Source organism: Emydura macquarii, unplaced genomic scaffold, assembly GCF_026122565.2.
Source record: "Emydura macquarii macquarii isolate MOO-44397 ecotype Brisbane River unplaced genomic scaffold, CSIRO-AGI_Emac_v2 contig_1045, whole genome shotgun sequence".
Classification (NCBI taxonomy): Eukaryota; Metazoa; Chordata; order Testudines; family Chelidae; genus Emydura; species Emydura macquarii.
This window is the reverse complement of record NW_027131182.1, coordinates 17,797,566-17,812,783: the sequence shown is the minus strand read 5'-3', so window position 1 is coordinate 17,812,783 and position 15,218 is coordinate 17,797,566. Positions and strand designations below refer to the sequence as shown.

Here is a 15,218-nt window from a genome sequence, read left to right as displayed (position 1 = left end):
GGAGAAACTCTCTTACACAGTGGTCTGTGAAACAAATATAAACTTGCACAGTCACTGATGCACTAGAATTAACTCACATGATTCAGGGGTGAGTTTTGTACCTTTTCATCTTAGCAGTATCTTTTCAAAATATACCTACTTAGGAAGCTTACTCTCCATTTTTAGAAGGGCAAAAGTAGCTGTTAAGCAAGATTGTTCTCTTAAATTAACTTACCTGGTTTTACAGGGGACTGACACCAGAGTATCTGATGGGTCTGGAACATTCGCAAGCATGGCATTTTCACAGTCTGCACCTTTTGTGACATCACATTGCTGAAGAGAGGATTTGAGCAGCTGGTAACTACTGTACGCAGGAGGCTAGCCATGTTGCTTGGTATCTAACAGCAAGGACTGCCACGTGTGGAATCCCTGACACAGCCTTGCTGCACACAGAAATCAAAAGCAGAGGCATTAACAATTAATGTTACTAGAGAGAAGAATTGCATAGAGTCAGATGCTTATTTCAATTGCCAAAAAATACACAAAATGCTCATTTGTCCCTTCCCTCCAAGTAGAAAACAAAGGCCATTTTTTCCATAAGGTCTGAGCAACCATCAAAAACAGACAGATTGATGGCAGGAATAAAAGTACAGTCAATTTATATAGCATTTGATAAGTACTAATTCAAAATTTATTCAATAGGCAAAGTTGGCATCAGTCCTCTCTTACAGAGAAACAGACAAAGTTTAAGTGACTTGACAAAAGCCACACATCAAGTCAATGACATTGTGGGTGTTAGAACCATATCTCTACTCAGTCACATGCTTTATCAATTGCCATACTGCCTCTTAAATAAATGACACATTTACAGCCCTCAGTTAAAAGTGATATTTGACCATGAACACTAAACCTTTCTTTAAGTGTTATAAACAAACATTGATCCAAATAGTGAGAAATGATGCATCAGTGACCTCCTTCAGAGAAACCCACCAACAATAAATATCACACTTGCTTTTACATCCATTTTAAATACAGTCTGATAAACAAAATCAATTCATTGTAATAAAATGTTTTACACTACCTTTCTCTGTTCCCATGTAAAATGCAATTCTTACTCAATTTCAGATGTTTGTGTTGCTTATCACAAAGCAGAGACTATGTTAGCAAACCTAAAGTTCAGCATGAATGTACACACTGCTATACAGTAGTTATCAAGTAGATCACTATTGTCATCAGGATATGGTCCTTAAGAATTAAGTCAATTTCACCGAAAATCCTAATTAGTCAGGATTTATGAAAGCTGGGTAACATGAAGTTCATTCCACAGAAATATAGACTATGAAAATCAAGACTGTAGTGCAAGTCTTCACAGATTAAAAATAAAAATAAAAAATGAGAAAATAGAGGGGAATGGAAAGCAAAAACAACTTGCACAGATGCCATGTAGACTTTTGGCATAGATTTTAGATTCAAGGTACAATTCCTGCTATTGAGAGTTTTGGCATAGCTCTAACCACAGCTGGCTCGGACATTTGCTAATTTTGAGGGACTGGGGCCAATGAATTGCACACAGATAAACCTCTGCACCTCTCTGTGGCCCTATGACTTCAATGAGGACACATACAACATCTTGCAGGAATGAGGCCTTTCTGATGTATCTGTCATGTTTGCTACCATAACGTGTTGATCTCCTCTTTAATGCCCCTACAGCTCTGAAAGCCTATACCAAATGCTGGCAAAATAAAACAATAGCCATGAACCACATGAGTACATGCAACATTTTAATCTTTAAAAACAACAAGGAGCTGAGATATGCTAGGACAATTCCCTGCTTTTGGTAAAACACACAGCTCTCCTAGCTGAAAAAACTCCACCCCTCCCCACACACACTGCCCGAAGTACCCAGTCACCACACAGCAGGCAGCTATGGTTTCTAAAGGAATTACCATAAATAGAAAACATTGTAGCACAGTAAGTTACAAGTCCTCAGTCATGCCACGTATTCAGACAGGCACATGGAGTAAGAAATCGATCCCCTCCACTAGTAATAGTAAGAGTGATAAACAAACAGGAACTGTGCCCCCTCCGGTTACCAAGCAACATCGGCCTGCACAAACCGCCCCCTTTAAAGGACAATTCTCACCCCAACCCCATCAATGCACAAACACGCGCTACCAATTCTGCAAGCTGCACAAGCGGCCGGCATCCGGACTCCACTCTCATTAGCGGGTTCTCATTGGCTGCTTGCAGAGAGAAAAGGTATTCGTGCCTCAGCCTCACCCAAGGCCAGTACGATTAGCCACCACCCCTCAGCTCGCAAATCACTCTCTCCTTGGAGCGGTCTCCATGGCCGCTCCCTGGAACAACACTGAAATCATTAGAAACGCCCGGCCTAGAACTTCTGCACTTTTCAACGAACTAGCCCGCTCCTATCTTTCAGCCACCGGAGGAGGAGACATGCACATGATGAAAGCAGCATGATCGGATGATTGGAGCATAAGAGTGGAAAATCAGTAGTTCAGAGTTTTATTTCTAGTACCATCCGTGACCTTCTTTTTGACCTTGGCAAAGTCATTCACGCTCTTTGAGCTTCTGATTTATTCTCGCTGCCAAATGCCTTGAATCAGCAAACTATTTAGCACATGTACTTTGCATTAACTTCAGTGGGAGTTGCTGGTACTGGACAGGTGATCGGCTCTTCCTCTGTCTATATGTAACACAGAGCTAATACCTACATGAAAGGAGTGTTTTACAACTTTGACTCCAAAATGCTTCAGCAGTGCAAGCATGACAATACATCAGGCACCCTGCATCTCCCTTCCCTTCCGCATAAAACGCATGCAGCTCTTTTTTCAGTTAGTCTCACAGCTGCCTTCTCCATTCAATAGCCCCTCCCTTTACAAAGACTGTTCCCTTCCCATGAAAGCTACATTGTGTCTACAAGGTCATCTATCCCATTCACTGTAGATCTGTCCTCTAGCATTACCAAAGTCACTATATTAGCCCTCGTAATGTCAGTGAAGTGACAATCTGAATCCTTGCTCCCCCTGCAAGTTTGAGTCTTCAAACTTGATTTTTCCAAAAAATGTTCTTGGTCATGATTTCACTCTACTGTGCTACACTGTAAAAACACATCTTTAAATGTGAGAGCGATTCTGAACTGCCACTGCTGGGCTTTTCCCACGCATTGTTTAGAACTCCTCAGTGTTCTGCTATTGATATTTTATAAGACAGAAACTTCCTTTCATTCAAGATTTTTTTTTTCCTCCTGAAAACCTTCCTGCGTGCAAGTTCTCTCGAATCAGCAAATTCTACGGACTCTCCCAGCCCCAGTATCTCTAGTTCCATTTAGTTTTGCTTAGTATCCTCACACCTCGCGACTTCGGTCGGGTAGAGCCGGCCGGCGGCAGCTATTTTACCCCCATTGCAGTTCCAATGAGAAGAGAATAGCAGCAACCTTTTTCTCCCCTCCCCTGCTCCCCAAGCACTTGCTACAAGTTCGGGGGGGGGGGGGGGGGGGAGAGAGAGAGAGAATAAGATCAGCCTTCACCCACTGTATGCTAAGCATTTGCTACCTGTGGGAGAAGGATGAAACCAGCGGAAAGGCAGGGTGAATAGCAGCTATTTAACCCCTGGCTGCGCACGCGATCGCAGCCATTAACCCGCCCCCTCTTTTGCTAGACAATGATTAAAAGGCCTCGCTCGCCCAGCCACAGGAGACAATAGCACCCACCGGTCTCCGCGCTGCGCTCCCTTCGGCCCTGCTCCGCTGCCCGACCTTCGGCAGCTTGCAAAGAGCCAGCAGCAGCTCGCTAGGGGGCCCGGCCAAAGAGGAGGGGCGAACAGCCCCCAACCCGGAAGTGCTGGGGAGAAATTTAGGTCAAACTCTGCGGGCAAAAGCGGCTCACGTGATCTGAAGCGTAGCTATGCCTCGCTCCAAGGGGTAGCAGCGGTCGCGCGATCTTATCGCGTAACGCTCCATGAGCGTCTTCTGCAGCTGCCGCACAGAGCGCTCCGACTCCACCGCTGTTATGGAGAGGGAGAGAGAGGGTTTGCAGGCCGACCGGCAGGCGTGAGGCGTGTCCCTCGTGGGGGTCAAAACCTGCGAAGTGTTTGAACTTTAAAGCTAATAAATCGGGGGAAGGGGTCTTTTATTTGCCTTGTGATTTCTATGTCTCCAGGTTAGGTTTGCAACTTTTTCTTGACAGCCCTGCTGGGTAGAAACTGACTTCTTTAACGAAAGCTGAGCTTCTCATGTAGTGTCTGTGTTTCAGCAGCTGGCACATTAAGAAAAACTCCAAACAGTGTGAAGACTTGTCTTTTAAAAAAATCACCAGAGTTGGAAAACGCTGGAGTCCAGGAGAGAGGTCCTTTGCTCTTGTTGTTAGAGGTAATGGTGACTAGTTGCATCTACATCTCCTTTGTTGTGTGTTCTACGTTGTGATATGTGTGCTGCAGATTGCACATTTAAAGAGGCTAAAGTTTGGGATACAAAGTGCCTTATGCATCTTGCTTAATTAATTAGTTAGCTGGGTATTGTTTGGGAAGCAGTCTGAGCATGTAAACCATTACTTAAATGGTACTATAGCAAAAAATCCAGTTTTGTATATCAAGCTTACAGTAGCCTGTATACACCACAACAAGGAGTGACTGTATTAATTCTAATGATTAGAACAAAGTAAAATAGGTAACATGGTGCTCTATGGAGGACTGTTCATAAGGAACAATGTATCTGTCCACCTTGTCTTCCATTTTTGTAGTCACAAAATTTCTCTATAGTGTAGACAACTCATTTGCAAGTGCAATTTAGGCATTTTATTTTAATTTAGTATATACCTCTATAAAATGTGCATCTGTGAGTGCAAAATACCCACCACGTCAGGGGCCCTTATGTATTGTAAATGACACAGTAACTTGGTTACACATGCAGCTGCAGAGTCGGGACTAGAAATCTGGTTCTTCGGTTCCAAAACTATAGGCCATTATCATTTAAGCTCAGAGAAAATATTTCTTATCTGAGAGAAGTAGTAGTAGATCCCTTCATCATTTCAATGGACCAGCTGCTAAGGAGCAACATCCCATGCACATGTGCACAAACAAAGTGAGTATATTTCTCCTGTGGAAGTGGCTGGGCAGGATCACTTGAGAATGCAAGAAAGGGCTATGTAATACAATGGCCTATGCACCAGGTCCCCCAGCAGGTTGTGATCTGTTGTAATAAATATGTGATACATAGGAGTGCTCTTGAGACTAGTTTTATTTCCTGGCCTCAGTCATTCATTTAATATAGATCACTGTTACAAAAGGTTCCTACCCCACTCACGTGACTCCAACAGCTATATGTACAAGGTATGTTCTCATTTACAAGATGTCTGGCTACCTCCATCTCCAAGCCACCTAGCAAATATATTGTAGTTAGCAGCAGCAGCAAAGAGTATACCATGCATCCGTTCTGAAAATGTTAGTTACCTCGTGAGTTGGGAAAACTCCTGTTTAGATGGCAGGATTCCTGCAGAAGAATCCACACCACTTAACATCTCTGCTCCCTCTTGCAACACCTATTTATACAGAAAGTAAATCTTTACTTTATTTTCAGGATTTTACAAAAACAATTGTGTAAAGAAAGTATCTCACTTAAAGCAGGAGCAAACATATTGATACAAAGGAATCCACTGAGCAATGCTTGTTTTGTAGAAGCATAAGAAGGGGCATACTGGGTCAACCAATGGTCTATCTAACCCAGTATCCTGCCTCTGCCAGTGACCAATACTAGATGCTTCAGAGGAAATGAACTGAACAGGGCAATTTTGAGAGATCCATCCTCTGTCACCCACTCCCAGCTTCTGGCAGGTGGAAGTTTAGGGACATCTGGAGCATGTGGTTGTTTCCCTTCCCATGTTGGGTAATAGGCAGTGATAGATTTATCTTCCATGAACTGATCTAATTTTTTTAACCCAGTTATGCTTTTGGCCTTCACGATATCCCATGGCAATGAGTTTCACAGGCTGACTGTGCATTGTGTCATGCAATACTTACTTCTGTTTGCTTTTAAACTTGCTGCCCAGTAATTTCAATTCCAAAGACAACGTTCATAGCATTAATCTCAAATTTTAAAATAATGTTAAATGGAGTTGAGGCAGAGGTGAATGTGATTTGTAAAGAGACTTTTAAAGAAGAAAGCCCTAACCCTAAATCAGAACAACTGGATAGTGCTCAATAGCAGTACTCAGAAGTTCACTAGCAGTACTAAAAATAGCAACCTCTGAAGTTCAGATCCCCCAGAAATCATGAGATTTTTATTTAAAGGGATTAAATCATGTGTTTTGGCCTGTCATCTCATTTTCTAAAACCACCCCCACCTTCCTCTAAATTCTGTGGGACAACACTGTGGCTAATTCCCACATTTATAGCCAGTATGGTGATATTGGGTCCTGCTGTAAAAAAAAAAAAATTGGTAAGCATTGCTCTACGCACTGTACAAACACACAATAAGAGAAAGTCCCTGCCCTGAAGAATTTACAATCTTGTGCAAAACATAGCTGTGAGGTAATGATATGGGAGCTGAAACTGGGATCAAACTCAGCTCAAGTAGGGGCTATCAAACATCTGTTTAATGGGAATAATTTTTTTTTTTAATCCTTGCAGGGTTAAATCCAGACAGGATTCACTCTGGTGACTGAGAGATGAAAGGTTCTAAAGCCCATAAACCATGTCCTGAAGCATCTAATCCCCCATAAACAATTGTTACCCTTTAGAGAATGAGACTTGCTTTCTGAAAAAGGTAAATTTATTAAACAATGTTGCCAACTTGCAACATTTAGTGTTTTTCTTAAAGCCTCAGCTCTGGAGGCAAGTGATTATCTGAGTATCTAAGCTTGCTTGCTTTTTTAAAAAAAGTAAATTTCTAGCCCTCATGGTTGTGCATCTTAAAGCGTCAAATCAGACCGCAAATAAAAAGAACCCCCAATTTTTAAAAAAAAAAATCTAATTTTTGGTGGGCCTACCTCAATCAAGTTGTAATGGTGTTGGAGCTTACATAGGCAGAGTCTTGCATTCATTGGAAACAGGTAAAATCTCTCACACATTGCTCTCAGTGGCTATGACTTCACTGCAAAAAAAAAAGTTTATTTCTGTAAAATCTTATAGAGGTAAGGTACTGTAGTTTTTACCATGAGGTCAACTACACAAGGTCAGCACTATACCCTTATCCTATAGTTAACTTGCAGTAAAAATGACAGTGCCTTTTCTCCGCTAGTATATTACAACTGTATACCTAACCCCTATTAGCAGCAACAGGATGACTAATGTGGCCAGGAGGTAAGAGGCAGATCATTTGAATCTTGAAAGTCTCTAGCTAAAGATAAAAGGGGTGAGGGGAAGGGGCAATGTCATGGTAGGGGTCTATTAGAGACTGCCCAGTCAGGAGGAGGAGGTAGATGAGGCAGTTCTACAACAAACAACAGCACTATCCAAATCACAAGAGCTGGTAGTAATGAGTGTTACTTTTCCAACAGATGTTTGGGTAGTTAATATATCAAAACACCAATAAGTTCTTGGAATATATTAGGAACAACTTCTTGTTTCAGAAGATGGAGGAAGTAAATAGGGGGACAACCATTTTAGACTTGTGTCTGATCAGGGAGAAATTGGTTGTGAGTTTGAAAGTGGAAATCAATTTGGAAGAAAAATGACATGATAGATTTCATGATTCCTAAGGAAAGGAAGGAGTCAAAGCAGCAAAGTAATGACAATGGAATTTAAAAAAGCAAACTTTAACCAACTCAGAACTAGTAGGAAAAGTCGCCTGGGAAGAAAATCTAAAGGGAAAAGTTTAGGAGAGCTCCTAAGAGTATCTCCAAGAGACAATATTCAAAGTGAAACAGAAAATTATCCCAATGTGAAGGAAATATAGGAAGAATAGTAAGAAGCCAATATGGCTCCATCATGAGCTCTTTAATGGCCTGAAAATCAAAAAGGAATCCTACCAATGGTGGAAACATGGAGAAATTGCTAAGGAGGAAAGCCAAAGAATAGCAAAAACATTACAAGAAATAATTGTCACTGTTCACACATTATTATCTTTTAATCAATGGTTGTGAATAGGCCTCATCTACTCTGAATGGACTTTGCTTACACCTACCCTCCCCATTGTTGTCCCTTACCCTTGGATGTATATATATACCACCTATCTGATTTCTATTTCTTGCATCTGAAGAAGTGGGTTGCAGCCAACGAAAGCTTATGCCTGCAGAAATTAAATTTGTTAGTCTTTAAAGTGCTACAGGACTCTCGTTTGTTTTTACTCAAAGAGTAGTTTTCATAGGTTTGTTGTCAAACTGGAAGAATATATTTAGTAGAATCTGGAAGATGTCTGTCCTGGGTCTGGTCCTATTCAGTATTTTCATGAATGACTTGGATAATGGAGTGATGAGTATGCTTATAAAATTAGTGGATGAAACCAAGATGGGAGGGGTTGCTAGTACTTCTGAGGACAGCATTAGAATTCAAAATGACCTTGACAAATTGGAGAATTGGTCTGACATCAACAAGATGAAATTCAGTAAAGACATGGGCAAAGTACTACATGTAGGAAGGAAATTCAAATGAACAAATACAAAATGGAGAATAACTGGCTAGGCAGTAGTACTGCTGAAAATAGTCTGGGGGTACAGTGGATCATATTGAATATGGGTCAACAATGTGATGCAGTTGCTAAAATGGCTAATGTGATCCTGGGGTGTATTCAATTTGTTGCATGTAACACACAAGAGGTAATTGTCCTGTTTTACTTGGTACTGGTGAGGACTCAGCAGGAGTCCTCTTTTCAGTTCTGGGCAACACACTTTAATAAAGATGTGAACAAATTGGAGAGAGTCCAGAGGAGAGGAGAGCAACCAAAATGATAAAAGATTTAGTAAACCTGACCTATGAGGAAAGGTTAAAAACACAGCATGTTTAATTTTTAGAAAAGAAAACTGGGAAAGGAGGAGGAACCTGACCATAGCCTTCAAATATGTTAAGGGCAGTTATAAAGAGGACTGTGATTAATTGTTCTCCATGTCCACTAAAGGTAAAGTATGAAGTAATGGGTTTAGACTGCAGCAAGGGAGATGTAGGTCAGATATTAGTAAAAAGCTTTCTAACTATAAGGATAGTTAAGTACTGGAACAAGCTTTCAAGGGAGGTTGGGAATCCCTGTCATTAGAAGTTTTTAAAAACAGGTTGGACACACACCTGTCAAGAATTGTCTAGGATTACTTGGCACTGCCTCAGTGCAAGGGGCTGGATTAAATGACCTCTCAAGGTGCCTTCCAGACCTACATTCCTATGCTTTTGTGAGTCTATGGAAACTTGTGTGCAGGTGAGGCCTAATATTGAAATAATAGTTTCTATGTGGGGGTGGTTATACTAATATAGCAGTAGTGGTTTAAATTCACACCTTAGGTAATACTGAAAAATCTTTTCCATGCAGACAAAGCCTTAGTATGGAAACAACAACAGTCATACATTTCTAATGGAGTGTAGCTATTAGAGGATGATACAGAGCCACACCTTTGGAGTGGGGCATCTACAGCTGGAACATCCTGGGATGTGCAGCTGTGACTTGCCTGACATTGCCAGGGCCAGCTCTTGCAGCCTTTGCTCCTGGGGGCAGGCAATGATGTGAGATGCTGAGTCCATTAAAAAAAAGACACGTTTCTAGCTCCCAGGGTTGTGGAGAAAAGCTTGACTCTCCTGTACCCAATGCCTCCCAAGCTGGGTGCCAAATAAAACAAGCTCACATGATTGATGAGGTTTCTTTAATCTCAGGTGTGTTTGGGGACCTGGCTCACGGTTTTTGAACATGAGGGGGGGTGAGCACTGCCTAGCCAGGCCAAGTGTATTTAACCCAGGGTAGCTGAGCCTATCTCGTGAACGGATTCAGCAGCTGGCACAGAAACTCCCCTTCCTGAGGCTGCTCATAACACGCCAAATCCTGCCCCCACACATTCTGTCCGGTGTGTGGGCGGGGGAGCGGTTCTGTTCTACTTAATGCCCATTAGATGCTGCCCCCAGCGGCACCAAAGCGGGACAGTGGTCACGCCTCTACATACACAAACACACACCCACCCCCCTTTTAGCCGGGCACAGTAGGCCGCGGCAGGGTAGAGGTTACTATGGTGATGGGGCGGCTGGAGGCCTCCCGGCCGCTAGAGGGCGCTGTGAGCCGCCGTCGAGCGTGGGGTGAAACTGAAAGTGAAGGGCGCCGCTCAGGCTGCGGCTGGCGTGAGGGAGGGAAGCGGCCCGCGGGAGCTGCCTCGGGCCCGGCCCTCCGCCTGCCGGTCTCCTCGGCCCGGCCTCTCGCTCCCTCCTTCCCTCCCATGCGTGCTTGAGCGACCCGGCCCGAGCATGTCGGATTGTTTCGACCGGGCTCCAGGTGCCGGCCGAGGCCGGGGCCGAGGCGGCGGCGGCGCGGAGAACGGGAGCAGCGGGGCCCGTCTCGGAGGCAGCGGCTTCCACAGCGCGGGGGCCGCCGAACCGCAGCACAAGCCGGGCTTCGTGCAGCACCAAGAGCCGCTTCGGCCGCCCAAGACAGCGCCGCCAGGCACCGGAAACGCAGGTACTTGCCCTTCCCCGGGCCCGCTACCGGGCACCGGAGAATCCCCCAGCTACCGGGCACCGGAGCCCCGGAGAACCCCCCAGCTACCGGGCACCGGAGAACCCTCCCTCCCCCCCCCCAGCTCCGAGCACTGGGGACCTCCCAATACTGGAACTCGAAGATTCCCCCCTCCTCCACCGGGCACCGGAGCCCGCTCCTTCCCCTGCTCGCTGGGACACCGTCCTGCCTATCCCCGCGATATGCTCTTCCAGGGGTCGTGCAGCAGGGGCCCCGAGACCCATATCTTGTCCTATTGGCGACGAGGTGCCCTCGCCCAGAGGCCCTGACAGAGCAGCGATCTAACCCAGCCCAGGATTGAATATAGTTCCCCCCGCCTGAAACAAGCTGAGCCAGGGCAGGCACCAGCCCATTCCTCCTAGGGCACTATAACCTTCTCGCTGACGCCTGTACCCACGTTTCTTAGACCGTTTGTTGCATTATATATCGCCATAGGTTTCCCCTGAAACATCCTCTTCTGTGTGTTTTATTCATCTCTTTTATTTGGCAGCCAACTGTGAGGTCTGTATCTCAATCTTTCCTAAATGGTTCCCAACTACCCCTCCTCAGCTCTCTTCTAAAGCAATTTTTTTTCTGTAAATCTAGTTTAATAGAAACAGGTAACAAAGAAACAACATTAGGTATCAAAATTTTGTCTTCCTCAACTCTGTTAGCTAAAGATAAAAAGTAAAGCTATAAAAATACTTGTGAAAATGCAGGCAACTTTTTAAAACAAGAAATATAGCTTGATCAGTTTCTCAGGCAATGTCTTACAACAGAGTGAATGGGTGGGGGTGTCTGTCAAAATATAAATTCAGTAATTTTCAGGTACTTGTCAATAAATAACAGCCTTAGGCTTATTTTTTTAAAAGTGAGAAATCCACAAGATTTGCCAAATATTTTTTCAGACCTCTGTGATTTAGAAATGATGTTTGTAGTTTGATTTTTTTTGTATAATTTGTTTTAAAGGGGATCTGAAAAAATAGGTTTTTGTTTCTTTCTAAGGTATAAAGGCCTGAAATGTGTTTGTTAAAAACAAAATCCTGTGTGTTTTGTTTTGTTTTTAAGGTTAGAAATTCAGATCCTGTGTAGTCTGGAAATTTTTGTGATGATTAGAGAACTATTTAAGGCTGTGATCCTGCAAACACTTACGTACATGTTTTACTACCAAGAGTAGTCCCATTGTAGTATATGAATCTACTTGGGTAGTAAAGTTAAACAGGTGTATACGTGTTTTTATCAAAATCTAAATTATGGTATCACAAGAAACTGAAAATTGAGCAACTGGAAGGGGAAACAGATTTTTAGTCAGACTGTATAAAAGTGTCTTGTTAAAACATTTGGGAGAAAAGAATGTTTGCTAAAGATTCAGTACGTTCTCCCCTTTTAGTTAAGGTATGAGAAATCACAAAAATCTAAGATCCTCACAAGAAGTTTTCTAGAAAAACCAGTGAAGACCAGACTTGACATTTCTTAGAAATACAGGGTAAGAAAACCTCTTAAAACTAAGAATCTTTTAGGCCATTTTACACCTTAAACAGCACAATACTAATTTAAAAAAGTTCTCTGCAGGTTGCCTTGTGTGAGACTCCTGAAATCATTTTGTTTTCTCTTCTGTCCCCCAAGAATGATAATTCCATTGTATGGTTGTTTTCTTGTGTGAAAGTGCAGAAAGTTGATAAATTCTAGGATTGAGGTGTTAACGTAATGTGATGGCTTTTAAAATCTTTACAGAACATATGCCGCAGACAAAAGTCCCACCTGTATCACAAGATAAAATTGCAGCTCATGATTCTGGATCAGCAATGGCTAAACCTCAATTAGCTGTGGCACCAGTGGCATCGTCAAAATTGTCAGTGAATGCACCTGAGTTTTACCCATCAGGATATAATCCTAGTTTTACAGTAAGTGTTTAATATTACTCTCTCCAGTATCTAACTGTGTTCAAATTGTCAATTTTTTTCTTTGGTGTGGGGTGACACAGGCTTGTAAGCACTAGGTTACCCCACCAACTTCAGCCATGCCAGAGGCCCAAATGTCCACTTTCTGTGGCAGTAAATTGGAATGATAAGTGATCTGAGTGAATATCACAGAATACATGGAAGTCTTCATTGTTGGCTGATTTTCTATACCAGATAACGGCATTCCTTCCTGATTACACCAAACATTGATTTGACCAGTATCCAAGCAGGCAGCCTCTTCCTGAGACTGCAATGCTGTTTCATGACCGGCTTTTAAGTATAATACAAGGTGGACCTCTCCAACCATCTACCCTACTGTCTTGAGTGTTACCTTATAATAGCTCCAGTGCTCGGGGGGGGGACGTGTGAATTCTTGGAGTCTTCCTTTCCACTTATTCCATGATAGTTAGTCAGATCATTTAGTATTTCAATTGCATTGTATGAACAACCAACCCTTGAACTTTAATGCTATTATTTTATAAATGTTGGGGTACTACCTTTATATTATACTGAAACAACTAGATTTTGAGAAACAGATGGTGTAATAAAAGCAGCATTTTAAATATGATCCTTTGACATGAGTATTTTTAACATCACTTGTGACACATAAATGTTGTTGTGTTGAGTTGGCTAACGGTAAAATCCTATTTTAGGTGGATTAAACTAAATTTCTGTGATTGGTAAGTTCAAATTTCTAATCATATTGCGAATTTTAACACTACCTATATTAAAACTTGGGGAAAGAGAACTAATTGGTAATGGGTATAGAGTCTGTCACCTCTAAATCAGTGGCTTATATTTGGACTAGCTATTGCTGTCAGCCATTCCATCACCTAATAACCGGTAGGCTGAATACAAGGGGTAGCAAGTGGTAACATTTGTCAGTTTCTGAAGACAAAGGATTGGGGATGGAGGTTGAGCTTAAGCCTTCTCTGAGAGAAATACTCCCTCCAGAGCATGGTGAAGGCACATAAACGTTGCCTTATCTGCTCCAATTTGTCATGTTCTACATATTGATTAATATTAATGTTTTTTGATTTGACACTCCTGTTTAAAATGCTGGTACCCCTTTTGTGTGACTTAAGGACCAGGACAGAAGGATAAATGGAAGCAAGAATACATTGCTTTCTAAAGATCTATTAATTTGAAATATGTAAATCAAAAGATGCAGTACTTCACAGCAGTCTGCATAACTGGTGTAGGATAGAAAATTGTATATCCTGTTTAATATAGAATTAATTAAGAGATGAGAATTAATTTTAATATGTTTAATGATTATTTGATCAGATGACACAAGCAAAGGATTGTTGACTTCAGTTCATTAAAGATCCCCTTTGCACTTTTTACAAAAGTAAGCAGTTGAAGTCTGTAGTTCAGGACAAATCAAATTGCATAATTACTTTGTACCCAAAACTTCTCCAGTGCTTTCATTTACAGTATTCTTAGCTTCATAGTCTTATGTGCAGCATAGTGTTGCTGTGCACTCTTAAATAGTTGTGTTAGTTCAGAGAAACTGAAGTGATTCTTGTATTGCTTGTATTTAAATTTATAAAGCCATTTGTAGTCCTTCAGGATAAGATGCTATATAAATGTAAGAAGCTGCATATGGCAATTTTATTTCAGCATGCCAAGTTTGAGTTAATTTTAAGACTGTGTTCTTTTTGTTAGTATTTCTCTATTATCTGTCTCCTTTTTTTGAAAGACAAATATCTTTTACTGTTTAATTACTGAATTGCTATAACATTTTGGGCAATGTGCCTCTGCTTTGTTGTAACAGAACAATAAAATATAACACAATGTATTTGTTACACATAGAAATTTTGGCCATTGGTTTTACAAAGGTAGAATCAGAAACGACCTTTTTCTTTTAAAATTTAAATAAATCAACAATTATTTTCTAATTTATCACTGTTTTATGGCTTTCCTGTTTAACTTTTTAGAGGTGGAACAAATTTCTATTTCTCTGGAATAGAACTACCAACAATATTTTTTACTTTTCTGGATCTTCTCATTTTGAATAGTATTGCTGCAATGAGCATTAGCTATGAAAATCCAGATATCGCTGAAAAATGTCTGCAAGCTGTTTTATCCAGTGTCTTACTCCAGTATTTTGGAAACATGTTGAAACAAGGCATCAACAAATCATCACTCTAAATAATGATTGTTCTCCCACATGAGTCTGCATACCATTCTAAGATTGTTACTTTAATTATCTTTTAGCTTTTGGTACACTAGTTTATGAACAAGTACATTTTATGTTAGCTTTCTAGTTTTATTAATTGCTGCACACCTTACTAGGATAAGATGAGGAGTTAATAAAACATTTGCATTTTGGACTGCCACATAGCATCTTCTACTTGCAAAGTGCTGAGCATACCAGAAATGTACATTTATGTTTGCAATTATGAATATACTTAAATCAACATTTCCTGACAGTAATCCAAAATTATCTTATTGGCGTGGGCATACACAAGAATAACATGACGGGCCCTCCAAATTCATGGTCCATTTTGGTCAGTTTCACCATCATGATTTTAAAATTAGTCAATTTCCTGGTTTCAGATGCTTACATCTGAAATTTGTAACTGTGGAGGTCCCAACCCAAAATGGGGTCATGTGGGGTCGCAAGCTGTTGTGGGGAG

The 15,218-nt window shown here is 41.6% G+C and overlaps 2 protein-coding genes and 1 long non-coding RNA gene across 7 annotated transcripts in view; 2 read left to right on the top strand and 1 right to left on the bottom strand.

The window, feature by feature from the left end:
* Positions 1-3,761, bottom strand: part of NNT (nicotinamide nucleotide transhydrogenase) — a 74,397-nt gene extending 70,636 nt beyond the window's left edge. For 3 of the 4 annotated variants that reach the window (XR_010919219.1, XM_067545601.1, XM_067545603.1), the window contains exon 1: positions 215-416. Coding sequence is in view for 3 of the 4 variants with exons in the window: in XM_067545601.1 (XP_067401702.1) it covers positions 215-273 (59 nt within the window). In the remaining variant the exon portion in view is untranslated. Of the gene's footprint in view, positions 1-214; positions 423-3,712 lie in introns of those variants that run through there. The other variant, XM_067545602.1, reaches the window with a different exon arrangement.
* Positions 3,762-3,766: 5 nt separating this feature from the next.
* Positions 3,767-7,287, top strand: LOC137151249 (uncharacterized). Of its 2 annotated transcripts, none has more exons than XR_010919221.1 (3): positions 3,767-4,160; positions 4,257-4,369; positions 6,625-7,286. It is a non-coding gene; the product is annotated as an uncharacterized lncRNA (long non-coding RNA). The 2 variants fall into 2 exon arrangements; XR_010919220.1 differs by having other exon boundaries at positions 3,968-4,160; positions 4,240-4,369; positions 6,625-7,287.
* A 2,613-nt stretch (positions 7,288-9,900) lies between these two features.
* PAIP1 (poly(A) binding protein interacting protein 1) overlaps positions 9,901-15,218 on the top strand; it is a 37,656-nt gene continuing 32,338 nt past the window's right edge. The window contains exons 1-2 of the mRNA XM_067545607.1: positions 9,901-10,579; positions 12,350-12,519. Of these exons, the coding sequence (XP_067401708.1) occupies positions 10,369-10,579; positions 12,350-12,519 (381 nt within the window). The 5' untranslated portion in view covers positions 9,901-10,368. The remainder of the gene's footprint in view (positions 10,580-12,349; positions 12,520-15,218) is intronic.